The 26,507-nt window shown below is 37.5% G+C and overlaps 3 protein-coding genes across 12 annotated transcripts; all 3 read right to left on the bottom strand.

Annotated features, from left to right (window-relative positions):
* Nucleotides 1-1,447: 1,447 nt before the first annotated feature.
* Nucleotides 1,448-11,918, bottom strand: LOC133858029 (ABC transporter C family member 10-like). Of its 6 annotated transcripts, none has more exons than XM_062293444.1 (14): nt 11,684-11,914; nt 11,348-11,553; nt 10,487-10,614; nt 7,285-9,369; nt 6,744-7,064; nt 6,575-6,661; nt 5,051-5,638; nt 4,799-4,963; nt 3,743-4,037; nt 3,363-3,577; nt 2,978-3,283; nt 2,749-2,812; nt 2,383-2,622; nt 1,448-2,132 (listed from the first exon to the last, which is right to left on the bottom strand). In XM_062293444.1, exons 2-14 carry the CDS (start codon nt 11,385-11,387, stop codon nt 2,020-2,022), a joined length of 4,647 nt encoding a protein of 1,548 aa, XP_062149428.1. In that variant the 5' UTR covers nt 11,388-11,553; nt 11,684-11,914; the 3' UTR covers nt 1,448-2,019. The 6 variants fall into 6 exon arrangements, 5 of the variants coding, with proteins under 5 accessions (XP_062149428.1, XP_062149462.1, XP_062149452.1 ...); XM_062293478.1 differs by lacking the exon at nt 11,348-11,553 and adding an exon at nt 10,041-10,115 and having other exon boundaries at nt 10,482-10,614; nt 11,684-11,913; XM_062293468.1 differs by lacking the exon at nt 11,348-11,553 and having other exon boundaries at nt 10,464-10,614; nt 11,684-11,913.
* A 1,233-nt stretch (nt 11,919-13,151) lies between these two features.
* Nucleotides 13,152-16,587, bottom strand: LOC133861564 (ABC transporter C family member 10-like). The gene is made up of 7 exons (XM_062297352.1): nt 16,512-16,587; nt 15,038-15,177; nt 14,780-14,923; nt 14,399-14,704; nt 14,228-14,291; nt 13,903-14,142; nt 13,152-13,616 (listed from the first exon to the last, which is right to left on the bottom strand). Exons 1-7 carry the CDS (start codon nt 16,585-16,587, stop codon nt 13,504-13,506), a joined length of 1,083 nt encoding a protein of 360 aa, XP_062153336.1. The 3' UTR covers nt 13,152-13,503.
* An 825-nt stretch (nt 16,588-17,412) lies between these two features.
* LOC133858062 (ABC transporter C family member 10-like) lies at nt 17,413-26,274 on the bottom strand. Of its 5 annotated transcripts, none has more exons than XM_062293512.1 (12): nt 26,135-26,274; nt 23,025-25,109; nt 22,484-22,804; nt 22,315-22,401; nt 20,716-21,303; nt 20,464-20,628; nt 19,405-19,699; nt 19,021-19,235; nt 18,636-18,941; nt 18,392-18,455; nt 18,026-18,265; nt 17,413-17,781 (listed from the first exon to the last, which is right to left on the bottom strand). In XM_062293512.1, the coding sequence occupies exons 2-12, from the start codon at nt 25,080-25,082 to the stop codon at nt 17,669-17,671; spliced, it is 4,452 nt and encodes a 1,483-aa protein (XP_062149496.1). In that variant the 5' UTR covers nt 25,083-25,109; nt 26,135-26,274; the 3' UTR covers nt 17,413-17,668. The 5 variants fall into 5 exon arrangements, with proteins under 5 accessions (XP_062149496.1, XP_062149489.1, XP_062149504.1 ...); XM_062293505.1 differs by having other exon boundaries at nt 26,111-26,268; XM_062293520.1 differs by having other exon boundaries at nt 26,130-26,235.
* Nucleotides 26,275-26,507: the final 233 nt, after the last annotated feature.

Genomic DNA, 26,507 nt, shown 5'->3' with positions numbered 1-26,507 from the left:
GATGTAGTGCTGGTGGCACAGAGTAGTGGTTGCGTGTTTGGTTTGAATTGTGTCGACGCATTGGTATAAAATTATAATTCAACTCATTTAATTAAACGTGTCAAACTTCTCAATTTCGCTAATTATGTATTAGGTTCGTGTCAGGTTTGCGGGTCGTGTTAAAAAATGTCAGTCTTAAAATGTCATGTGTCAGATTTATGTCGTGTCGAAAGATAATTAGTATTAAGACTATATAGGTCAACTCTAACTCGACCCGTTTAATTAAACGGGTTAGATTCCTCAATCTTATTCCACGAATTTTTTGCTGGACTCTTGGATTTACAGTTAGTGTCAAAAATTGTCAACACTAATTTTAGGTGAGGTGAGAAATTGCCCCCCTTTTTAGATGAATGAGAGTTTTATTAAAATAAAACTTAATGTTTACAAACACTCCTCCATTCTCATCAGTTTTCTGCTAAGGCTCGGTTTGTTCTGTAATTTTGTTTTTCAATTCGTATTTTTAGTGTTTGGTACAACCGAAAATCGTGGTCAAATTGAAAATCTTTTTGGTTAATTAGGAAAACCTTATTTAATTTTTTTGTAAAATGGTTTTCCTTTTCTTAAAACCGTAAACTCTTTTCCGAGTTGAAGCTTCTCTTTCTTGCATGCATTCTCTCGTAGCGCATTTTCCGCAACCTGAACGGAGGTTGCCAAAAATTGCCGCAAGAGTTCGCCAGAAACCTCTATAACTGCTGGCAACCGCTAGAGGTATCCGGAAACTGCCACCGGAGCTTGTCCAAAATTGTCCCCGGCCACCTAAGTTCGCTAGAAACCTCTGGCAAAGTTCGCCGGAATCAGCAGCAAGCCACCAAAATCAGCTGTCAGTGTTTGCCGAAAGTCATCATCCATTTTTTGCCGCCAATCATTTTCTGCTGTCGTTGATTTTTCGTACGTGCCAAATCCTGTAAATATTTTTTAACGGAAAACATTTCACACCGAAACAAATAGAGCAACAACAAATAAAACTACTACTTGTATTCAAAACTTAACATTACAAATCAAGTCAACCCTTCTATCTTCCAAGGATATTTTCCGATAGTCTCCAATATCCGCTACATAGCTCCACAATTTCAATCGTCAATTTGAATCTTCTAGTAACAATTATCGTTCTGATCTCCAAGCTAATCCTTCCTACAATCTTCTCTTCTGTTCTTATTCGATTCCAATGTTTAAGACCATTTCTCTGTTTTCAGATATTATACATTGCTGCACTTAAAACATATTTTGCATAAGATTGTTTTTAATCCTCTACCTTTCAACTCTCATACAGCTCACATTATAATATCCTTCCCAATCAGTAATAAATTGCCTTATTTTAAAAGCTTAAGCCTATGGATTTGGATAAGACAATATCAACCATTCAGTTATATAGTAATTACCCGATGTGGGGTTCCATCACATGTAAAACTCCAACAATCACAATCCATTATCTGTTTATTTGTCAACATTAATGTGGCTGCCCCAATGCATACAATGTAAAAATGAAACTGATGCTAAATTCAGTAAGGGAGTTATTGCTGTTTTATCTTGAATTTCAACACGAACTTAGGAAAAGGACAAATGCCACCATAATGGTTCAATATAAATCCATAGCTGGCTAGCTCTTCAACCTTTCTGCATGAGTCATGGGTGAATAAACCTATCTACATCAAGTTGGTGGTGACTGCAGTTCGTAGAAGTGGAGCTTTTTTTTTTTTTTTTTTTTTTTTTTTTTTTTTTTTTTTTTTTTTTTTTTTTTTTTTTTTTTTATGTTTCTCATGAATTCATTTCCTTCCAGGAATAAGGAGGGGTGACATTTGAATATAGCTAGATATATTACACAACCTAGGATGTGGCATTGCAGCCTCTTCTCCTCAATATTTACCCCCAGAGATACTGCAATATCATTATCACATCCTACTTCCTACTTGAACTATTTTTTGTTATTTGATGTTGCTACCAAGCCTGAGAAAAAAAGCTCTAAAAAATTTATTTTCAGATTCAATGTGATTCTGCAGACTGAAGATGAGACCAGTATTCCTTGACAAGCTGCCCAAACAGTGATCCTTCTCTCTTCATTAAGTTCATTGGCTCATCATACTCCACTAGTTTTCCTGAAATAGAATGGAAAGATTTCCTTAAAAGGTTCCTTTTCATTTTCTGAACTAAACAAAATCAGGTACACTACAATTCAGTAATGATTTTTGGTGATGTAAATTTGGACTAGAAGTTTAAGAAGAAAAAAATATATATATTACCTGGCATCAAAATTATGAAAGACATCAAATGAAAGATGAAGGTGTTTGGCACTCACAAATAGGAAATATTCTCTAGATGAGGGTTAAATTAATTAATATAACTCACCATCACTAATAGCAAGAACCATTCCACAATCCATCACTGTCGGTATCCTGTGGGCCACTGTAATCACAGTACAATCAGCAAATTCAGTCCGAATTGTTTTCTGCAAAATCATATCTGTTGCATTATCAATTGATGCAGTTGCTTCATCAAGCACCAATATCCGACTTTTCCTCAAAAGTGCACGCCCCAAACAAAACAGTTGCCGTTGCCCCTGGCTCCAATTTGATCCATCTTCCACAACTGAAAAACAAGTTTTTTTTTAATTAAAAAATAAAAAATAAAAATTGTAAAGTTAGTTGTCATTGGTGATCACTGATCAGAACCAAAAGTACGAGCCGACAACATACTAAAATAGCAAAGCCTCACCTATGGAGTCTAAGCCCTTTACTTTCTCCTTGACAGTCTCTTGAAGCTGACACTTCTCAAGAACCTTCAAATGGAAACTATCACTAATTAAATATTTGCAACCCATGAAATAAAAAACCAAAACAAAACTATTTTTGTATAGAAGAAAGTTCAACCAAAATAGACCTAATGACTACTACCAGTACTAAAGCAACCACAGAAGGAAAAAAAAAAAAAAAAGGAGAATTACCTCCCATATTTCCTCATCAGAATGTTGAGACAAGGGATCTAAATTGAATCTCACAGTACCAGCAAAAAGAGTGGGATCTTGAGGTATTATTCCAAAACGTGACCGCAGATCATGAAGTCCAATCATGCATATGTCAATGCCATCTACTAAAATCTTCCCTCCTACTGGCTCCACTAGACGAAAAAGAGCACCTATGAGCGTAGTCTTCCCACTGCCAGTTCTGCCAACAATACCTATCTTTTGCCCTCCTTCAAATGTGCAATTGATCCCACGAAGAACGAGAGGTGCATCGGGCCTATATCTGATCTGTTTTTACATTACCATTCTCAGACTCTGATCATAATAGCCTTCTTTAATTTAAAGATTAAAGCAAAACAATATTTACCTGCAAATCAAGTATCTCCACTTTTCCCAAAGATGGCCAATTGGTTGGAGGCCGGTTCCCTTCTATTACTTCAGGGGCCTCACTAGGTATATGCATATATTGATCTAGCCTTTCTACAGAAATAATGTAATTTGCTAGAGTGCACTGGTTTTGAATAGAAAAGACAAGGGACAAGTTTAGTGAAAGACCATAAGAAAGTGTCATTCCAATAAATCCTGCAATGAAAGAAGTAATTTTCAATAAAAAAAAGTACAAGATTTTTTTGGCTTGGTACAAGTCTGTATTTCCAAAACCATATCCTGTAAATTGAAGCATCCACAGAAAAACTGTCAATTAATAGAAGATAGCAAGTTAGCAACTATAGAAAAAATGTTACACACCAGGGCTAAAAGTTCCGGGAGGAAGCAAAACCATGCAGAGTGCTGCAGAGGCAAGAACAGTTGCACCTAGTATTTCCAATCTTTGGATCAACCACTCATTTGCTGCAAAACTATGGAAAAAAGGACTAGCATTTGTGTCAACTAGGACAAGATTTTTTGCAAAAAACCGTTCTTCCTCTTCAAAGGCTCTTATGACTATGGCTCCTGCTACAGACTCAGCTAGATGATTTGCTACCAAGGACTTGGTTGTGCCATTGATCCGCATCAACTCTTTTGCAGAAGAAAAATAATATCCCTGGGGATAAAGAATGACATTACCATTAGATTCACCATCATACAAAAGAGAATTAATATAAAGATTTAGCCACCAAAAAAAGATGCTTCTGTTCCGGAAGTAGGACAAGAAAGCTATGACTAGTATACAATTGACCCTATCAGATGAACATTATCCTCTTGCCCAATTGCTTGTTGAAATAGGGGTGAGTTTAGATAATGAATTGGTGTTCAGAGTGATGCATATATCTTTTCATACATTGCACAGAAAAGAGAGGCCAATACAAACAGGCTGGAAGAAATGAAAAATATCATCCATTGCACAGAACAGAGAGAGGCCAATACAAACAGGCTAGAATAAAAGAAAGGATTTTTCAGTAACATAAAAAATGGTCATAAAGATCGAAATATAACTCAGAATATCTACACATTCCCCTTATTATTCCATATAATCCTAAATCACAGATATTTCACTACCCCCGCACCCCCATAAAACACACACATACTCGCAACATTCAACAATTTTTCCTTAGAGTCTTCCCCATTTTACTTCTTGGAATCCTGAGTTTGTCATATTACTTTGATCTCTTGATTTCAACTTTGAACTGTTCCTAATTCAAAGCAACTGAAAACATTCAACTAAAGCTTGCATTGGACTAAAGTTCATTCCATGTATTCATTTTGAGATTTAAAGATTCAATAGAATGTGAGTAATAACTGTGTCAAATGAAGGGAAACTTCTCCAGTGAGCATTCCTAATGAATGGCATATGTTTGGTGTTACCTGTAAGCGAATTGCCAGATAAACCATTGGTATGGAGACAAAAAGGACTTGCCAAGTAACCACAGCCAGTACTCCAAGATTGGCATAAGCATTAATGGTAGCCCCAACAGTGAAGAGAAAGCTGAAAGGGACATCAAGATCGACGATACTCAGATCAGATGAGACCTGTACAAAAACAAAATGGTACAATGCCATGTTAGTTTCGCTATTCCCTGTCAATCTCTGACCACATTTTCTGTTCAAGATGCATACCCGACTAAGTATCCTTCCCAGAGGTGTGGAGTCATAAAAAGACATGGGTGCACGATAAAGGGAGTTCAGTAGCTGTGAAAATAAAGATTTTGATGATTGAAGACCCAAAGCAACTGTAGAAAGTGATCGACAGAGCACAACTAGTGTTGAGGAAACTCCAATCAGTAAGTAAACCCCGATCAACCGCAATGTGCAAACATGGGGATTTTCAACATTAGCAGCCATCCAAGAATTCTGCGATATTTGACCAGCCACGAATATAAGGTGACTGAGACTGGCCATTGAAAAGTACACGAATCCCTTGTTCTGATTTAGATATTTTAGGTAAGGTTTAAACCCCGTGTCTCCTATTTCTCTCTCTTCTTGCTTAATCCATTGGTCACCTTTAGATCCTTTTTTATGCTTCTCTACACAAGTCTTCCTGATATCTCTAGCAGGTGTTCCATGTCCCTGGGCAGCAGTAGCATCCGCAAGCCTATCAGAACCAGCAGTCTCTTTATGTGCATTGACAAGGTCCTGAAATTCTATGCTTGAAGCCAGTAAGTGATGATAAGGAGCTTCTTGTATGATTTCCCCATCTGACATCAACTGTCAACAGTATCAAACTTACTTAGAATGATTGTATTAAATTCACAGGTTTTGATTTGCAATAACATTGATAAAGAAACAAACAAAAAAAAATGTGAAATCCAATAACCTACCCACACTTGGTATTTAAGTTTTCTCATTGGTGCAAGCTTAATGACATAAATAACAAAAGAGTTGGATTCAATTCAATTGTGGTATATGGATTGTGACACCCTAGAGAGTTAGTCTCACGTTAAATTGCCTACATGAAGTGGGTGGATTATAGAGTAGTTCATGGGTGTTAATTCCCGCATTAGTTCTTTACTATGTGAGACTGAGCTTTATAAGTAATTTTAGGAATATCCAATTGAAACTTAACTAGTACTTTTGGAGTAATAACGCAGATATGGCAAGCACTTTCTTTGGCTCGTTGCAAAATGGTACCAGAACAACTTAGTAACACCATGTGGCAATGAGGCGCTGCATGGCATGGGCCTTGGCAAGGATTTGAGTTGGGGAGGCACCCCAAAAAGTTAGTCCCACATTGGGAAAATGAATTGCTCACATTGGTTCCTTACTAGGTAAGATTGAGCTTTAAAAATGCTCAGGAAAGCTCCAATTGCAACTTGACTGGTCCTTTTGGAGCGAGGACAGATATGGCTAACATTTTTCCTGGGTCGTTACATGGGCAGACTGAAAAACCAAAAAATCATAACGAAATATCTATTTAATGGGCAATAAGAGTCATTTAAATGGTTGTAAAAGATATTGCCAGGTTTTTGGGTGAAAGTAGAAACCTGCTAGGTTGGATGTGTTTGGGCAGAAAGATGTGGTGACCAGAAGACTACTAGCCCCCATCCAATTCATAAGTTTGAAGTCATAGAATTATCAGAAAGAATGCAAAGGAAATAAATGAAGAATGTTGAGGAAAGTCCCTAAACGGGAAAGTATACTGACCAAAATAGAATGAAACGCGGGCAGGAAATCAACTTGATGTGTTACAAGTAAAACTGTCTTCCCCGAAAGTGCTTCCATAACATATTCCTGCCAAGGTGTAAAAGTCAGCTTTCACTAAAGCTAGTTATTGAACAGAAGACATTGTGTGGTGTTATAAAAATGCGATCACACTGAATAAGCTCGCAGCAGTATGTGCATCAACGGCACTGAATGGATCATCCAAGAGATATATATCAGCATCCTGATAAAGAGCACGAGCAAGTTGAATTCGCTGCTTTTGTCCACCACTAAGATTAACTCCTCTCTCCCCTATCTCAGTGAGATCACCATAGGGAAGCAACTCAAGGTCCTTCACCAGGGAACACCTCTCAAGTGTTTCACTATACTTTTGACTGTCCATGTCAGACCCAAACAAAATGTTCTCCTGTATCGTCCCTGTCTGGATCCATGCTGTTTGAGAAACATAGGCAGTATTCCCATAAACTTGAATCTGCAAATTCAAAAAATGTAACCAATCATGGATGGTAGTCGTTGACATTTTGTAATGCATGACAGGACTGCATCCAAAAACATATGTATGCTAAATTGCTTATAGTGTTTAACTCAAATAGGATAGTAGTACTGCATGGAAACTAGGATAAGAGAACTCTGCAAAGGTTGAAATATATCCGGTAACTATAAAAGGAAAGGAAATAGAAGTAGGAACTTACAGTTCCCTGAATATTTGGAACTTCACCCAGAATTGCTGCTAGAAGGGTTGATTTTCCTGAGCCAACTTCTCCACATATAGCCACCTTTTCTCCAGGTCTAACCTCTAGATTTATGTTTCGAAGTGTGGGCTTTGCTGAATTCTCTTCCCATGAGAAATTGGCAGACTTGATAGAAATCGCATGGTTTACACTCTCCACACTGGTCTTCCTCCGAACATTGGCACTCTGCAGCTCCGGCGCCTCAAGAAATTTTAAGATACGTTCAAATGCAACTTTTGCTTGAATAACCACCCCAATAACATCCGGGATAGATCTGACCGGATCCTGAACAAGGCGTAAAGTTGCTACGAAAGTGAAAACATTATTTGCATGTAGAGGAACTTTGAGGAAATAACATGCTCCAAAGGTTGCAGCAGAGACCAAAACAGGGGATGTCGAAAAGAGAAAGCCATTATATGATTTTTGAAACTGCACCGCTGATAACCATTTGTACTCCACCTTCCTTAAATTTTCAATTACATTCTTGAAATGGGTTTCCCATGCATATAATTTCAACACCTTCATGTTGACTAGAGCCTCAGAGCTAGCCCTCAGTCTCTCATCCTGTGCAACCATAAGCTTACTTTGAAACTTATGCTGTAACTTCGCAAGTGGAGCATTGCAAAGCACCGTGAGGATTATCACCACCAGTGCTGCAATTGTTGCTAGCCCCACTGCACGATATAGTATTACTAATGCAATACAGAGCTGGAGACTTGTTGTCCAAGTTTGGTGGAACCAAAATGGGAACTCGCCAATCCTATAAGCATCGACAGTAACATAGTTCATTATCTCCCCTCCTGAATGCATCAACTTTGCAGCATTGGATAATCTCAGTTGTTTCTTGTAAAGGGCAGCTGTGAGCAAAGACCTCACTTTCAAACCAATAAGTCTGCTTCGGAAGTACCACTGCCTTTGTGACACAGATTCTATGCTCTTTGAAATGAGAAGTGTGATGGCCAGTACATATCCTTCATGTTTGAAACTTTCCTTTCCCTCAGCAACCAAAATGAATGCATTTAAAAGTAGAGGGCCAGCGGACAGAGTGAGTATATTTAGCAAAGCAAAGAATCCAGACATAAGGATCTCTTTCCAATGGCAAACAATTATTGTCCTCAGGATTGATGGTTGGGAAGACGGCTCTGCTTGTTTCTGTTTGTTCAGTTGCTCCAAGAACAACAAATAGCAACTTTCTGCCCGATCTTCCTCACGCAACTTGGGTATATGTTCATCATCAAGAGTTTTCTCCCTTCCCCTTTTCATCAATGAATTCAACCACCAAAATGAAATTCTACTGAAGAATCCTGCTTTGGCAAACGGAGTGACAGGACCAACAGAATCACTTTTACTAACGCCATTGGCTTCACCATTTAAAGGTGTATAAAGGCTACTTTCATCGACGCTCTCATCACTTGCTTGATATTTATACCCTTTAAAAGTACAGAACATCAACAATATAGCTCCTGAAAAAGACAGCATGTCTAATGCTACCTTAATTGATACTTCTTTGCTTAAAATGGCACTGAACAGAGATAAAGCACACACAATTCCAGCAAACAAACAGGAAAGAATGGACAGTAGCCGCAATGGTGCCCTTGGAAGTTTATTTCCCTGAAGGCTCACAGTTAAACTGACCAACAACCATGTAAATCCCTGAACCAATACCAGTAACCACCAATTAAGAGGTAAAGCAGTCTTGGTTTTCCTCAACTTCTCCTCTAAATTCCAAATGCCCAAGCACAAGTACACAAATCCAAGACAGCCGTTGACAATTGCAGAAACTATCTGCAAATTTGAAAAGCCTAGAAATCGAGCTTGAATGTGAACTGTTTTCGATGAGGACTTCTGAATCATATTGAATATGAGCACGACCAAAAGCAAGATATCAAAGCAAATGATTAATATGTGATTAATACATGACGAGGGATGACTCCAAAACTCAAAATTAGAACTACACAGCTTTCCACCAGTTTCTGCACAACCAGACTCCCCACAGAATATACTCCACAAGTCCTCCATAATACTTGTCTCTTTGCTCTTCAAACCCTGTATTGCATACAAGAACATAATTATACACATGCCAACATTTTTTTTGTATCAATTCTTTAAAGCAGCCAACCAACAGTATACAGGAAGCAAACTACAACGAATTTTTTTGGGGGAAAAGGAAAGGAAAAGAAGAAAACACCAGCATGCAGCACCATGAAGCTAATGACAAGAGGAAGTGCCCCCATCAAAGAAATTGTAAGTGCAACTGTGCAAGGCCAAGATAATATACCGAGCCCCCTTATTACAATGACAACCAAAATTCTGATAAGTTTAAAGGGTCAAAATTCATACAAAAAAAAAAAAGTTTAAAGGGTCAAACCCACTAGCTACGCTGAAACTAAAACTCCAATGTAGCTGTCTGCTTGTGAAAATGAGTTGCATAGTATCGAAGATAATTTATTCACATTCATCCAAAAAAAAAAAAAAGGTAATTTATTCTCAGAATTTCGTGATCTTGAAGGACGCAAACCCAATTGGCATAACAACATGGAGCCAATATTAAGTTCGAGTGCATAAAAATACAGAAAAGTTATCTTCCCCACATTAAAAAAGAAAAATCAGAGAAGTTTAAGGAATCAAAGCTATTAGCAGAGTTGAAAAATGGAGGCCTGTGAAAGAGAATGGCGAAAAGATACACTTTTAAGAATTCATGATCGTAGAGAACACACCTTAATTTGACTAAGAACAAAAGCCTTTTTTCTCTCTTAGCCAGTAATTCAAACAGAGCTTCGGTGCAAATACTCCTACAAAAGTACCCAATTCAACATTGTCATAGCAGGTTGTGATCCTCAAAGATCAACCAAAACCAGACCTTTTTTTATTATTAAAATTCTCCGCGAGGGAGAGAATGCAAGACGATCGAGTACACAGGAGAACATTTAAAAACAAAAAAAAAAAAAAAAAAAAAATTCCCACATCGCATCCAATGAGACCCACATGGGCATTTTAAAAAAAACGTGAAACAATGCATCGAAAAATTATTAAAAAAACACGGATATAGAGGAAGCATTCAAATTGACTTAAACAACTGAACCATCGTAGCATAGGCCACATTTAGCGAAGAAAATCATTCATTGAAAAATAAATTAAACCAGCAATTAGGATCGCACCCAACCCGAAGTCGCCGCCACGTTAATTCTTGTGCCTTCACACACCCGACTGATGAGTCAAATATGGGGAATTTTGCTTTTCTGATATGTATCAAAACGTAATCATTTGAGATTTGAATCTCCTCAGCCCTCCCTGAGTGTGTGAGAGAGAGATCAGTGACGAAAGATATAAACGAGTAGGAAATCCTAAATGTACAACTCCCATATTGAAAACAATGGCCTTGTAGGTAAGACTTTGGTAGCCAAACAAAAAACAAGAGAGAGTATCTACAACGGTGAGGAAGAAAGAAAGATTGGTTGTTAATTTTAAAATTAAATAAAATGTGATAATATAATATAAAGTAAAAATAATTTATATAAAAAAGTTAAAAAAAAAAAAATTGTAATGAAATTTTTTATTTAAATAAATAAAAAATTATTAATTTAATATAAAAAAAAATATAAGAATATTTTAATATCGATTGTTATTGAAAAATATGATAAAGTGAAAAAAAGTAAATAAATTATATCATAAACATGGGGTATTATATTACTTGTTTGGGAAAAAGACATTTTACCCCCCTCTTTTATCTACGACCTGGCGATATACTTCTCAATGTATCAAAATTAAGAGATGACCCTCCCGAACTTGCCAAAGTGTGACAAAATTTACTTTTCATCCACTCGCCCATCTGTTTAGACGAAAAATCGGTCATGTGCAACTCACGTGTCCATTTAAGCATAAGTTATTCCCAAAATTCTGCCTATTAATCGCTGCGTTTCAGTATTGGTTCAGTTAAAAGTTGTCTTAAAGCTTTCTTCGGTCAAGTACATCTTTTACACCGTCTGATCAAACATCGTGCAGGAAAATGGAAGCCAACCTTTACCTTTATTCTTGAAAAGATTTAAAGGTTGGCGGTGTTGCATTGATGAATGGATTCTTAATTATTTTCATATTCATTGAGCAATGATCATTGAGATCAAAAATGGAAATACTGTTTGGGAAGGTGGAGAATTATAGAACGGAATGAGAGAACTTAGAAGTGGGATGCTGTCGTGGCTCACGTCACCTTCCTTCTACCTCAATTCATGCCTGAAAGCGTGAGTAAATTTGAAAGGGACATAGAATTGTTGGAAAAGTAAATATCAATTACGAAATAAAGTTGATATTTTTTTTTTTTTTGATGAATTAAAGTTGCTAAATTAGATCATCAAGTGCTTACTGGGTCTTGAAGAATCTCGATTTGACTTGGGTTTGTTGAAGAAGAACGCTGCCGTTGTGATGTTTCTTGGAGCTTGTTCTTGTCGAGGAGTGTTGATGGGTAGTTGAGAATCTCAAATTTGGGGTTGGAAAATATCGTGAAGGATTAAATCCTACGAGTTCTTGGGTTTGGAAGGGTGAGGGAAAACATGGGTTGGGCTGTTTTGAGAAAGAGCTTGTGAAGGCCATCGATGGTGGAGGTGCAGAGCTTAGAGGAAAGAAGATTGATGAGCACAATCTTGGTGGCAGTAATATTTGACTCGTTTGGATGGCTGGAAATACCAAAAGAATTTCTTTCCGATGCCGTAGTCTACTGAGGAGTTTTTATATGCCTCTGGCGCCGGCCTGGATATTTCAATTTACGGCCAGACGGCCAAAGGGAGTGACCTCCTCTCTCTCTTTCTTTTTCTTTTTTGTTTAAAAATATTAAAAAATTAATTTGTTGTATATAATTTTGAGAAAAATGCACTATTAATTCTTATGGTCGACCTAAATTATAAATCACCTCATGTGATATTAATAAGAATTCAAAAATCTTTGTGGTTGGCTTAATTTACAAATCAATCTCTGGAGACAAATTCGATTAAAAAATTTGACAGATTCTGTTAAACGCTACGGAAGCGTCATATCAATCAACAAGATAGTAACACGTGTCCATCTTAATAAAAAAAATCAATAAATAAACAAAAAAAAAAAATTTAAAAAAAAAAAGATGTAATTTGATTTAATTTTTTTAAAAAAATAAGTTTAATTTATTTTTTTTAATATATTTATATTTTTTTTATTAAGATGGACACATATTACTATCTTATTGGCGCTTACGTGGCGTTTAACGGAATCTGTCAAATTTTTTAATGAAATTTGACTCCAGAAATTGATTTATAAATTAAGCCAACTACAGAGATCTTATGTTGATACCACCACGAGTGATTTGTAATTTAGGCCAACCACATAGACCAATAATACATTTTTCCCTATAAATTTTAATAACAGTGGGATGGTAGTTTAAAGAGATTTTATATTTTACTATATGGGTTTTATTTTTGCATTGCAATATAATAGATATCACGTCAAAGTATCGGGTTCGAGTCATAAGACAAATATATATAACTGTATAGGTTAATCACAACTCTATCCATTTAATTAAATAGTTCAACTCCTCAACCCTATTCAACAGTAAACAAGATCACACACTTCAGTCGACACACACCACAATGGACTCTCACCATTGATAAAGAGAAGTCTCATCTCAAGTTTATAGGGGAAAAAACTAATTCATTCAATAACTTCTTTTAGAAATGGAATACATCCTTATATGTTACAGAGGCTCCGTTCATTCCTTACCTGAGGTCCATTATTTTAACCTACCAGTTCCCCATCTAGTCTGCATTGGTATCCTGTGAGCCACTGGAATCACAGTACCACAAACAAATTCAGTCTAAATGTTTTCTGCAGAATAATTATGGTTATTACCCCTGCAGTGGGAAAACCCATAAACTCCACAAAGATGCATTGAATGCGCCTGTTCAAATCAAAATGGCGGAGGATGCTGTTCATAATAGTGGAGCTCTAATATTATAAATGTTGCCTTCTTTAGAAAGAGGCCAGGGAGCATAGCACTTCCATACAACTAGATACACTACACAACCTAGAACATGGCCTCTCAATGCTTTTCTTTTTCTTTAGAGCCCCATTGAAGCTTTTTTTCCCCTGCTTCCTACTTAAAACCTTTTTTTTTCTTCCCATTTTTCAGAAAGCCAGCATAAGAAATTATTGTTACGTTCAATGGGGTTCTGTAGACTCAGAACGGGACCAGTATTCCTTCACAAGCTGCCCGAACAGGGAATCTTCTCTCTTCTTCAAGTTCATAGGTTTATCATACTCCATTACTTTTCCTGAAACAGAAATGAAATCATTTACTTCAAAGTTCGAACAAAAATATTTTAATATAAAGTTATTGCCTTTGCATTTTGAATGTAAATGTTGTGAGGTCAATTCCAGCAAAGGATTAGATAGAAAAATGGAGGTCTCGGTTCTGTAATTGTGGATGAAGAATCTCAGATATGAGACTACTTAACATCACTACTAGTGGAAGTTATCCTTCGACAAAGGTTCAAGGCACATGCACAAATATAAGGAGCATTATTTAGATGAGAGGTTAAAGTAATTGATGTAACTCACCATCGCTAATGGCAAGAACCATAGTGCAATCCATCACGGTTGGTATCCTGTGTGCCACAATGATTACAGTACAATCTGCAAATTCAGTCCGAATAGTTTTCTGCAGAATCATATCAGTTGCATTATCAATTGATGCAGTTGCTTCATCGAGCACCAATATCCGACTTTTCCTCAAAAGTACACGCCCTAAACAGAAAAGTTGCCGCTGCCCCACGCTCCAATTCGATCCATCTTCCACAACTGAATAACAGCATCATAGTTATTAAAGATAATTTAAACTCAGCAAATGCTGCAAATCACAATATTGAAAGTTTGAAACCTTAACCTAAGGCTTCGAGGCCCTTTTCTTTTTCCTCAAGAGCCTCTTGCAGCTGACACTTTCCAATAACCTTCAAACGGAAACTAACGTCAATTCGTACATATTTGCAACCATGCAGAATTATAGGTACTTTCTAGTGTTAAAGCAACCACATAAGGAAAAGATTCTAAGCATTACCTCCCAGATTTCTTGGTCAGAATATTGAGACAAGGGATCCAAATTGTATCTCACAGTCCCATTAAAAAGAGTAGGATCTTGAGGTATTATTCCGAAACGTGACCTCAGATCGTGAAGTCCAATTTCAGAGATGTCAATGCCATCAACTGTAATCTTCCCTGCAGCTGGCTCTACCAAACGAAAAAGAGCACTTATGAGGGTAGTCTTCCCACTGCCAGTTCGGCCAACAATACCAATCTTGTGCCCTCCTTCAAAAGTGCAATTTATCCCACAAAGAACGAGAGGTGCATTGGGCCTATATCTGACCTGTTTTGAGATCAACTTTCTCAGTATGCTAACCTTTTGTTTTTGAAGTTATACCATTAAAGCAACAAATATTACCTGCAAATCTTGTATCTCTACTTTCCCCACAGCCGGCCAATCTGCCGTAGGGCGACTCCCTTCTATGACTTGAGGGGCTTCACTGGGAATATGCACATATTGATATGGCCTTTCTACAGAAATGATGTCATTTGCTATACCGCACTGCTTTTGAATTGTACGGGACAAGGTTATTGCTTAAGGAAAGACCATAAGAAAGTGACATCCCCATAAATCCTGTCAGTAGTTCGATGTCATTGTAAACTTCTAAATGACTACAATGGTCATAGTTCCAAGAACAACATTTGAATGCTCACCAGAGCTAAAACTCCGGGGAGGAAGCAAAACCATGCAAAGTGCTGCAGAGGCAAAAACAGCTGCACAGATTATTTCAATCCATTGGACCAACCACTCATTTGCTGAAAAGTTGTGGAAAAAAGGTCTAGCATTGGTATCAATGAGGTCAAGATTTTCTGCAAAAAACTTGTTTTCCTTCTCAAAAGCCCTTATTGTCACGGCTCCCGCTAAAGACTCAGCTAGATGACTTGCTACTAAGGACTTGGTTCTGGGTGCCCACCAAATTTCTTTTGATGTAGTGCTGGTGGCGCAAAGTAGTGGTTGCGTGTTGGGTTTGAGTTGTGTCGACGCATGGGCATAAGATTATAATCCAACTCATTTAATTAAACGTGTCAAACCTCTCAATCCCGCTACTTATGTATTAGGTTCGTGTCAGGTTCGCGGGCTGTGTTAAAAAATGTCAATCTTAAATGTCATGTGTTGGATTTATGTTGTGTCGAAAGATAATTAGTATTAAGACTATATAGGTCAGCCCTAACTTAACCCATTTAATTAAACGGGTCAGATCCCTCAACTCTAGTCCACGAATTTTGTGCCAGACTCTTGGATTTACGGTTAGTATCAAAAATTGTCAACACTAATTTTAGGTGAAGTGAGAAATTGCCCCCCTTTTTAGATGAATGAGAGTTTTATTAAAATAAAACTTAATGTTTACAAACACTCCTCCATTACTTCCGGATAACCTAAAATAAAACGTGAAGGCCTACCTAAGAATAGAGGGTGTACTTTCTGATTTGAAAAAAGGATTAGATTACGATGAATACAATGGGATATATAAGAAGAAGAAAACTGGTTCTTCTCTTGAGCCTATTTGGCTATTTTAATTTGTTTGATTGATCTTGTATTGATGGCTGCCACTAGAAAAGTATAGGGTTGAGTTGTTGAACTTTGTTTCTGATTGCCAAAGTTGCATGTTTGCTGGCCGGCTATTGTTGGTATTCTCTTTATATTTAGCTCCAACTAAGAAACACATCTGGAAGAAGCATTGATGTTGGAACATAGCGACTCGATCACCAGTTACAAGCCAGTGGCTAACAAACTAAAAATCCAACCATTAACTTAAAAAAGACTTCCGCGTCTCATCTCATTTATGCTAAGGCTCCGTTTATTCTGTAATTTTGTTTTGCAATTCCTATTTTTAGTGTTTGGTACGACCGAAAATTATTGTCAAACTGAAAATCTTTTTGGTTAACTAGGAAAACTGATTTAATTTTTTCTGTAAAATGGTTTTCCTTTTCTTAAAACCGTAAGCCCTTTTCCCAGTTGAAGGTTGCCAAACATTGCCGCAGGAGTTCACCAGAAACCTCTGTTGCTGCTGGCAACCGGTAGAGGTCTCCGGAAACTGCCACCGGAGCTTGTCCAAAATCGTCCCCGGCCACTTAAGTTCGCTAGAAACCTCTGCCAGAGTCCGCCGGAATCAGCAGCAAGCCGCCAAAATCAGCTGTTTGTGTTTGCCGAAAGTCATCGTCCATTTTTTGCCGCCAATCATTTTCTGCTATCGTTGATTTTTCGTATGAGCCAAATGCTGTAAATATTTTTTAACAGAACATTTCACACCGAAACAAATAGAGCAACAACAAATAAAACTACTACTTGTATTCAAAACTTAACATTACAAATCAAGTCAACCCTTCTATCTTCCAAGGATATTTTCCGGTAGCTCCAATATCCGCTACATAGCTCCACATTTTCAATCGTCAATTTGAATCTTTTAGTAACAATTATCGTTCTGATCTCCAAGCTAATCCTTCGTACAATCTTCTCTTCTGTTCTTATTCGATTCCAATGTTTAAGACCATTTCATTGTTTTCAGATATTATACATTGCTGCACTTAAAACATATTTTGCATAAGATTGTTTTTAATCGTCTGCCTTTCAACTCTCTTACAGCCCACATTATAATATCCTTCTCAATCAGTAATAAATTACCTTATTTTAAAAGCTTAAGCCTATGGATTTGGATAAGACAATATCAACCATTCAGTTATATAGTTATTACTCTATGTGGGGTTCCATCACATGTAAAACTCCAACAATCACAATCCATTATCTGTTTATTTGTCAACATTAATGTGGCTGCCCCAATGCATACAATGTAAAAATGTAAAAATGAAACTGATGCTAAATTCAGTAAGGGAGTTATTGCTGTTTTATCTTGAATTTCAACACGAACTTAGGAAAAGGACAAATGCCACCATAATGGTTCAATATAAATCCATAGCTGGCTAGCTCTTCAAACTTTCTGCATGAGTCATGGGTGAATAAACCTATCTACATCAAGTTGGTGGGGAATGCAGTTCATAGAAGTGGAGCTTTTTTTTATGTTTCTCATGAATTCATTCCCTTCCAGGAATAAGGAGGGGTGACATTTGAATATAGCTAGATACATTACACAACCTAGGATGTGGCATTGCAGCCTCTTCTCCTCAATATTTACCCACAGAGATACTGCAATATCACATCCTACTTCCTACTTGAACTATTTTTTGTTATTTGTTGTTGCTACCAATTACCAAGCCTGAGCAAAAAGGCTCTAAAAAATTTATTTCAGATTCAATGTGATTCTGCAGACTGAAGATGAGACCAGTATTCCTTGACAAGCTGCCCAAACAGTGATCCTTCTCTCTTCATTAAGTTCATTGGCTCATCATACTCCACTAGTTTTCCTGAAATAGAATGGAAAGATTTCCTTAAAAGGTTCCTTTTTATTTTCTGAAGTAAACAAAATCAGGTACACTACAATTCAGTAATGATTTTTGGTGATGTAAATTTGGACTAGAAGTTTAAGAAAAAAAAAAGATTACCTGGCATCAAAATTATGAAAGACATCAAATGAAAGATGAAGGTGTTTGGCACTCACAAATAGGAAATATTCTCTAGATGAGGGTTAAATTAATTAATATAACTCACCATCACTAATAGCAAGAACCATTCCACAATCCATCACTGTCGGTATCCTGTGGGCCACTGTAATCACAGTACAATCAGCAAATTCAGTCCGAATTGTTTTCTGCAAAATCATATCTGTTGCATTATCAATTGATGCAGTTGCTTCATCAAGCACTAATATCCGACTTTTCCTCAAAAGTGCACGCCCCAAACAAAACAGTTGCCGTTGCCCCTGGCTCCAATTTGATCCATCTTCCACAACTGAAAAACAAGTTTTTTTTTAATTAAAAAATAAAAAATAAAAATTGTAAAGTTAGTTGTCATTGGTGATCACAGATCAGAACCAAAAGTATGTGCCGACAACATACTAAAATAGCAAAGCCTCACCTATGGAGTCTAAGCCCTTTTCTTTCTCCTTGACAGTCTCTTGAAGCTGACACTTCTCAAGAACCTTCAAATGGAAACTATCACTAATTAAATATTTGCAACCCATGAAATAAAAAACCAAAACAAAACTATTTTTGTATAGAAGAAAGTTCAACCAAAATAGACCTAATGACTACTACCAGTACTAAAGCAACCACAGAAGGAAAAAAAAAAAAAAAAAAAAAAAAAAAAAAAGGAGAATTACCTCCCATATTTCCTCATCGGAATGTTGAGACAAGGGATCTAAATTGAATCTCACAGTACCAGCAAAAAGAGTGGGATCTTGAGGTATTATTCCAAAACGTGACCGCAGATCATGAAGTCCAATCATGCAAATGTCAATGCCATCTACTAAAATCTTCCCTCCTACTGGCTCCACTAGACGAAAAAGAGCACCTATGAGAGTAGTCTTCCCACTGCCAGTTCTGCCAACAATACCTATCTTTTGCCCTCCTTCAAATGTGCAACTGATCCCACGAAGAACGAGAGGTGCGTCGGGCCTATATCTGATCTGTTTTTACATTACCATTCTCAGACTCTGATCATAATAACCTTCTTTAATTTAAAGATTAAAGCAAAAGAATATTTACCTGCAAATCAAGTATCTCCACTTTTCCCAAAGATGGCCAATTGGTTGGAGGCCGGTTCCCTTCTATTACTTCAGGGGCCTCACTAGGTATATGCATATATTGATCTAGCCTTTCTACAGAAATAATGTAATTTGCTAGAGTGCACTGGTTTTGAATAGAAAAGACAAGGGACACGTTTAGTGAAAGACCATAAGAAAGTGCCATTCCAATAAATCCTGCAATGAAAGAAGTAATTTTCATTAAAAAAAAGTACAAGATTTTTTTGGCTTGGTACAAGTCTATGCGTATTTCCAAAACGATATCCTGTAAATTGAAGCATCCACAGAAAAACTGTAAATTAATAGAAGATAGCAAGTTAGCAACTAAAGAAAAGCTGTTACTCACCAGGGCTAAAAGTTCCAGGAGGAAGCAAAACCATGCAGAGTGCTGCAGAGGCAAGAACAGTCGCACTAAGTATTTCCAATCTTTGAATCAACCACTCATTTGCTGCAAAACTATGGAAAAAAGGACTAGCATTTGTGTCAACTAGGTCAAGATTTTTTGCAAAAAACCGTTCTTCCTCTTCAAAGGCTCTTATAGTCATGGCTCCCGCTACAGACTCAGCTAGATGATTTGCTACCAAGGACTTGGTTGTGCCATTGATCCGCATCAACTCTTTTGCAGAAGAAAAATAATATCCCTGGGGATAAAGAATGACATTACCATTAGATTCACTATCATACAAAAGAGACTTAGTATAAAGATTTAGCCACCAAAAAAAAGATGCTTCTGTTCCGGAAGTAGGACAAGAAAGCTATGACTAGTATACAATTGACCCTATCAGATGAACATTATCCTCTTGCCCGATTGCTTGTTGAAATAGGGGTGAGTTTAGATAATGAATTGGTGTTCTGAGTGATGCATATATCTATTCATCCATTGCACAGAAAAGAGAGAGGCCAATACAAACAGGCTAGAAGAAATGAAAAATATCATCAATTGCACAAAACAGAGAGAGGCCAATACAAACAGGCTAGAATAAAAGAAAGGATTTTTCAATAACATAAAAAATGGTCATAAAGATCAAAATATAACTCAGAATATCTACGCATTCCCCTTATTATTCCATATAATCCTAAATCACAGATATTTCAATACCCCCGCACCCCCACAGAACACACACATACTCGCAACATTCAACAATTTTCCCCTAGAGTCTTCCTCATTTTACTTCTTGGAATCCTGAGTTTGTAATATTACTTTGATCTCTTGATTTCAACTTTGAATTGTTCCTAATTCAAAGCAACTGAAAACATTCAACTAAAGCTTGCATTGGACTAAAGTTCATTCCATGTATTCATTTTGAGGTTTAAAGATTCGATAGAATGTGAGTAATAACCGTGTCAAATGAAGGGAAACTTCTTGAGTGAGCATTCCTAATGAATGGCATATGTTTGGTGTTACCTGTAAGCGAATTGCCAGATAAACCATTGGTATGGAGACAAAAAGGACTTGCCAGGTAACAACAGCCAGTACTCCAAGATTGGCATAAGCATTAGTGGTAGCCCCAACAGCGAAGATAAAGCTGAAAGGGACATCAAGATCAACGATACTCAGATCAGATGAGACCTGTACAAAAACAAAACGGTACAATGCCATGTTAGTTTCGCTATTCCCTGTCAATCTCTGAACACATTTTCTGTTCAAGATGCATACCCGACTAAGTATCCTTCCCAGAGGTGTGGAGTCATAAAAAGACATGGGTGCACGAAAAAGGGAGTTCAGTAGCTGTGAAAATAAAGATTTTGATGATTGAAGACCCAAAGCAACTGTAGAAAGTGATCGACAGAGCAAAACTAGTGTCGAGGAAACTCCAATCAGTAAGTAAACCCCGATCAACCGCAATGTGCTAACATGGGGATTTTCAACATTAGCAGCCATCCAAGAATTCTGTGATATCTGACCACCCACGAATATAAGGTGACTGAGACTGGCCATTGAAAAGTATACGAATCCCTTGTTCTGATTTAGATATTTTAGGTAAGGTTTAAACCCCGTGTCTCCTATTTCTCTCTCTTCTTGCTTAATCAATTGGTCACCTTTAGATTCTTTTTTATGCTTCTCTACATAAGTCTTCCTGATATCTCTAGCAGGTGTTCCATGTCCCTGGGCAGCAGTAGCATCCACAAGCCTATCAGAACCAGCAGTCTCTTTATGTGCATTGACAAGGTCCTGAAATTCTATGCTTGAAGCCAGTAAGTGATGATATGGAGCTGCTTGTAGTATTTCCCCATCTGACATCAACTGTCAACAGTATCAAACTTACTTAGAATGATTGTATTAAATTTACAGGTTTTGATTTGCAATAACATTGATAAAGAAAAAAAAAAAAAAAAAAAAATGAAAAAGGAAAAGTGAAATCCAATAACCTACCCACACTTGGTGGTTAAGTTTTCTCATTGGTGCAAGCTTAATGACATAAATAACAAAAGAGTTGGATTCAATCCAATTGTGGTATATGGATTGTGACACCCTAGAGAGTTAGTCTCACATTAAATTACCTACATGAAGTGAGTGGATTATAGAGGAGTTCATGAGTGTTAATTCTCGCATTAGTTCTTTACTATGTGAGACTAAGCTTTATAAGTGATTTTAGGGAGATCCAATTGCAACTTGACTAGTACTTTTGGAGTAATAGCGCAAATATGGCTAACACTTTCTTTGGGTCGTTGCAAATAGTATCAGAGCAATTTAATAACACCATGTGGCAATGAGGCACTACATGGCATGGGCCTTGGCGAGGACATCAAGGATTTGAGTTGGGAAGGCACCCCAAAAAGTTAGTCCCACATTGAGAAAATGAATTACTCACGTGGAATGGGTTGATTATAAAGAAGCTTATGGGTGCTAAATTCAACATTGGTTCCTTACTAAGTGAGATTGAGCTTTAAAAGCATTCAGGAGAGCTCCAATTGCAACTTGACTGGTCTTTTTGGAGTGATTGGGCAGATGTGGCTAACATTTTTTCTGGGTTGTTACATGGGCAAACTGAAAAGCCAGAAAATCATAATGAAATATCTACTTAATGGGCAATCAGAGTCATTTAAAAAGTTGTAAAAGATATTGCCAGGTTTTTGGGTGAAAGTAGAAACCTGCTAGGTTGGATGTGTTTGGGCAGAAAGATGTGGTGACCAGAAGACTACTAGCCCCCATCCAATTCATAAGAAGTTTGAAGTCATAGAATTATCAGAAAGAATGCAAAGGAAATAAATGAAGAATGTTGAGGAAATTCCCTAAACGAGAAAGTATACTGACCAAAATAGAATGAAACGCGGGCAGGAAATCAACTTGATGTGTTACAAGTAAAACTGTCTTCCCTGAAAGTGCTTCCATAACATATTCCTGCCAAGGTGTAAAAGTTAGCTTTCACTAAAGCTAGTTATTGAACAGAAGACATTGTATGGTGTTATAAAAATGCGATTACACTGAATAAGCTAGTAGCAGTATGTGCATCAACAGCACTGAATGGATCATCCAAGAGATATATATCAGCATCCTGATAAAGTGCACGAGCAAGTTGAATTCGCTGCTTTTGTCCACCACTAAGATTAACTCCTCTCTCCCCTATCTCAGTGAGATCACCATAGGGAAGCAACTCAAGGTCCTTCACCAGGGAACACCTCTCAAGTGTTTCACTATACTTTTGACTGTCCATGTCAGACCCAAACAAAATGTTCTCCTGTATCGTCCCTGTCTGGATCCATGCTGTTTGAGAAACATAGGCAGTATTCCCATAAACTTGAATCTGCAAATTCAAAAAATGTAACCAATCATGGATGGTAGTCGTTGACATTTTGTAATGCATGACAGGACTGCATCCAAAAACACATGTATGCTAAATTGCTTATAGTGTTTAACTCTAATAGGATGGTAGTACTGCATGGAAACTAGGATAAGAGAACTCTGCAAAGGTTGAAATATATCCAGTAACTATAAAAGGAAAGGAAATAGCAGTAGGAACTTACAGTTCCCTGAATATTTGGAACTTCACCCAGAATTGCTGCTAGAAGGGTTGATTTTCCTGAGCCAACTTCTCCACATATAGCCACCTTGTCTCCAGGTCTAACCTCTAGATTTATGTTTCGAAGTGTGGGCTTTGCTGAATTCTCTTCCCATGAGAAATTGGCAGATTTGATAGAAATCGCATGGTTTACACTCTCCACACTGGTTTTCCTCTGGACATTGGCACTCTGCAGCTCCGGCGCCTCAAGAAATTTTAAGATACGTTCAAATGCAACTTTTGCTTGAATAACCACCCCAATAACATCCGGGATAGATCTGACGGGATCCTGAACAAGGCGTAAAGTTGCTACAAAAGTGAAAACATTGTTTGCATGTAGAGGAACTTTGAGGAAATAACATGCTCCAAAGGTTGCAGCAGAGACCAAAACAGGGGATGTCCAAAAGAGAAAGCCATTATATGATTTTCGCAACTGCACCGCTGATAACCATTTGTACTCCACCTTCCTTAAATTTTCAATTACATTCTTGAAATGGGTTTCCCATGCATATAATTTCAACACCTTCATGTTGACTAGAGCCTCAGAACTAGCCCTCAGTCTCTCATCCTGTGCAACCATAAGCTTACTTTGAAACTTATGCTGTAACTTCGCAAGTGGAGCATTGCAAAGCACCGTGAGGATTATCACCACCAGTGCTGCAATTGTTGCTAGCCCCACTGCACGATATAGTATTACTAATGCAATACAGAGCTGGAGACTTGTTGTCCAAGTTTGGTGGAACCAAAATGGGAACTCGCCAATCCTGTAAGCATCTACAGTAACATAGTTCATTATCTCCCCTCCTGAATGCATCAACTTTGCAGCATTGGATAATCTCAGTTGTTTCTTGTAAATGGCAGCTGTGAGCAAAGACCTCACTTTCAAACCAATAAGTCTGCTTCGGAAGTACCACTGCCTTTGTGACACGGATTCTATGCTCTTTGAAATGAAAAGTGTGATGGCCAGTACATATCCTTCATGTTTGAAACTTTCTTTTCCCTCAGCAACCAAAATGAATGCATTTAAAAGTAGAGGGCCAGCGGACAGAGTGAGTATCTTTAGCAAAGCAAAGAATCCAGACATAAGGATCTCTTTCCAATGGCAAACAATTATTGTCCTCAGGATTGATGGTTGGGAAGACGGCTCTGCTTGTTTCTGTTTGTTCAGTTGCTCCAAGAACAACAAATAGCAACTTTCTGCCCGATCTTCCTCACGCAACTTGGGTATATGTTCATCCTCAAGAGTTTTCTCCCTTCCCCTTTTCATCAATGAATTCAACCACCAAAATGAAATTCTACTGAAGAATCCGGCTTTGGCAAACAGAGTGACAGGACCAACAGAATCACTTTTACTGACGCCATTGGCTTCACCATTTAAAGGTGTATAAAGGCTACTTTCATCGACGCTCTCATCACTTGCTTGATATTTATACCCTTTAAAAGTACAGAACATCAACAATATAGCTCCTGGAAAAGACAGCATATCTAATGCTACCTTTATTGATACTTCTTTGCTTAAAATGGCACTGAACAGAGATAAAGCACACACAATTCCAGCAAACAAAAAGGAAAGAATGGACAGTAGCCGCAATGGTGCCCTTGGAAGTTTATTTCCCTGAAGGCTCACAGTTAAACTGACCAACAACCATGTAAACCCCTGAACCAATACCAGTAACCACCAATTAAGAGGTAAAGCAGTCTTGGTTTTCCTCAACTTCTCCTCTAAATTCCAAATGCCCAAGCACAAGTACACAAATCCAAGACAGCCGTTGACAATTGCAGAAACTATCTGCAAATTTGAAAAGCCTAGAAATCGAGCTTGAATGTGAACTGTTTTCGATGAGGACTTCTGAATCATATTGAATATGAGCACGACCAAAAGCAAGATATCAAAGCAAATGATTAATATGTGATTAATACATGACGAGGGATGACTCCAAAACTCAAAATTAGAACTACACGGCTTTCCACCAGTGTCTGCACAACCAGACTCCCCACAGAATATACTCCACAAGTCCTCCATAATCCTTGTCTCTTTGCTGTTCAACCCCTGTATTGCATACAAGAACATAATTATACACATGCCAAGAATTTTTTTGTATCAATTCTTTAAAGCAGCCAGCCAAAATTATACAGGAAGCAAACTACAACGAATTTTTTGGGGGGAAAAGCAAAGGAAAAGAAGAAAACACCAACATGCAGCACCATGAAGCTAATGACAAGAGGAAGTGCCCCCATCAAAGAAATTGTCAGTGCAAGGCCAAGATAACATACCGAGCCCCCTTATTACAATGAAAACCAAAATTCTGATAAGTTTAAAGGGTCAAACCCACTAGCAACGCTGAAACTAAAACTCCAATGTAGCTGTCTGCTTGTGAAAATGAGTTGCATAGTATCGACGGTAATTTTTTCTCATTCATCCAAAAAAAAAAAAAGGTAATTTATTCTCAGAATTTCGTGATCTTGAAGGACACAAACCCAATTGGCATAACAACATGGAGCCAATATTAAGTTCGAGTGCATAATGCAGAAAAGTTATCTTTCCCACATTAAAAAAGAAAAATCAGAGAAGTTTAAGGAATCAAAGCTATTAGCAGAGTCGAAATATGAATGCCTGTGAAAGAGAATGGCGAAAAGATACACTTTTAAGAATTCATGATCGTAGAGAACACACCTTAAAAGCTTCGGTGCAAATACTCCTACAAAAGTACCCAATTCAACATTGTCATAGCAGGTTGTGATCCTCAAAGATCAACCAAAACCAGACTTTTTTCATTATTAAAATTCTCGACGAAGGAGAGAATGCAAGACGATCGAGTACACAACAGAACATTTAAAAAAAAAAAAAAAAAAAAAAACAAAACAAAATTCCCACGTCACATCCAATAAGACCCACATGGGCATTTTAGAAAAAAACGTAAACAATGCATCGAAAAATTATTAAAAAAACAAGGATATAGAGGAAGCATTCAAATTGATTTAAACAACTGAACCATGGTAGGATAGGCCACATTTAGTAAAGAAAATCATTCATTGAAAAAGAAATTAAACCAGAGAATTAGGATCGCACGCAACCCGAAGTCACCGCCAGGTTAATGCTTGTCCCTTCACACACCCAAGTGATGAGTCAAATATGGGGGAATTTTTTGCATTTTCTGATATATATCAAAACGTAATTATTTGAGATTTGAATCTCCTCAGTCCTCCCTGAGTGTGTGATCAGTGACGAAAGATATAAACGAATAATGGGGTCGGTTGGAGTTCTATGTCGTCATGGCTCACGTCTCTCGTTCCATGGACGTGTGTGTGTATCGTCTTTGTCTTCTCTTCATTTCATGAAAATACGTGGATCATCGTCGCCTCCCTTTCTCTTTCGCCAAGCTAATTTTTAGGCATCTTTTGTTTTGTCATTATTCGGGTCACTATAATTTAATTATTTTCTCCAGCA

The sequence above is a fragment of the Alnus glutinosa genome, chromosome 1, assembly GCF_958979055.1.
Source record: "Alnus glutinosa chromosome 1, dhAlnGlut1.1, whole genome shotgun sequence".
Classification (NCBI taxonomy): Eukaryota; Viridiplantae; Streptophyta; class Magnoliopsida; order Fagales; family Betulaceae; genus Alnus; species Alnus glutinosa.
Note: the sequence above shows the minus strand (reverse complement) of the source record. Positions and strands in the feature narration are given on the sequence as shown.

Bases quoted from the DNA above. Each gene is read 5' to 3' on its own strand.
- LOC133858029 (XM_062293444.1), bottom strand. From the start codon at position 11,387: ATGCAACACCGCCAACCTTTAAATCTTTTCAAGAATAAAG. The intron at 6,662-6,743 runs GTGATCGCATTT...ACACCTTGGCAG, and splicing joins CTGCTGCGAGCTTATTCAGT to GAATATGTTATGGAAGCACT. The intron at 4,964-5,050 runs GTATGCATCTTG...GTTTTTGTACAG, and splicing joins TGGGAAGGATACTTAGTCGG to GTCTCATCTGATCTGAGTAT.
- LOC133861564 (XM_062297352.1), bottom strand. From the start codon at position 16,587: ATGGACGATGACTTTCGGCAAACACAAACAGCTGATTTTGGCGGCTTG. The intron at 15,178-16,511 runs GTTTCTAGCGAA...ACAACTTTTCAG, and splicing joins TCCGGCGGACTCTGGCAGAG to CAAATGAGTGGTTGGTCCAA. The intron at 14,292-14,398 runs GTAATGCTTAGA...TTCCGTTTGAAG, and splicing joins CTGACCAAGAAATCTGGGAG to GTTATTGGAAAGTGTCAGCT.
- LOC133858062 (XM_062293491.1), bottom strand. From the start codon at position 25,297: ATGGGGGCACTTCCTCTTGTCATTAGCTTCATGGTGCTGCAT. The intron at 18,456-18,635 runs GTAATTCTCCTT...TTCCATTTGAAG, and splicing joins CCGATGAGGAAATATGGGAG to GTTCTTGAGAAGTGTCAGCT. The intron at 17,782-18,025 runs GTGAGTTATATT...ATTCTATTTCAG, and splicing joins GGTTCTTGCTATTAGTGATG to GAAAACTAGTGGAGTATGAT.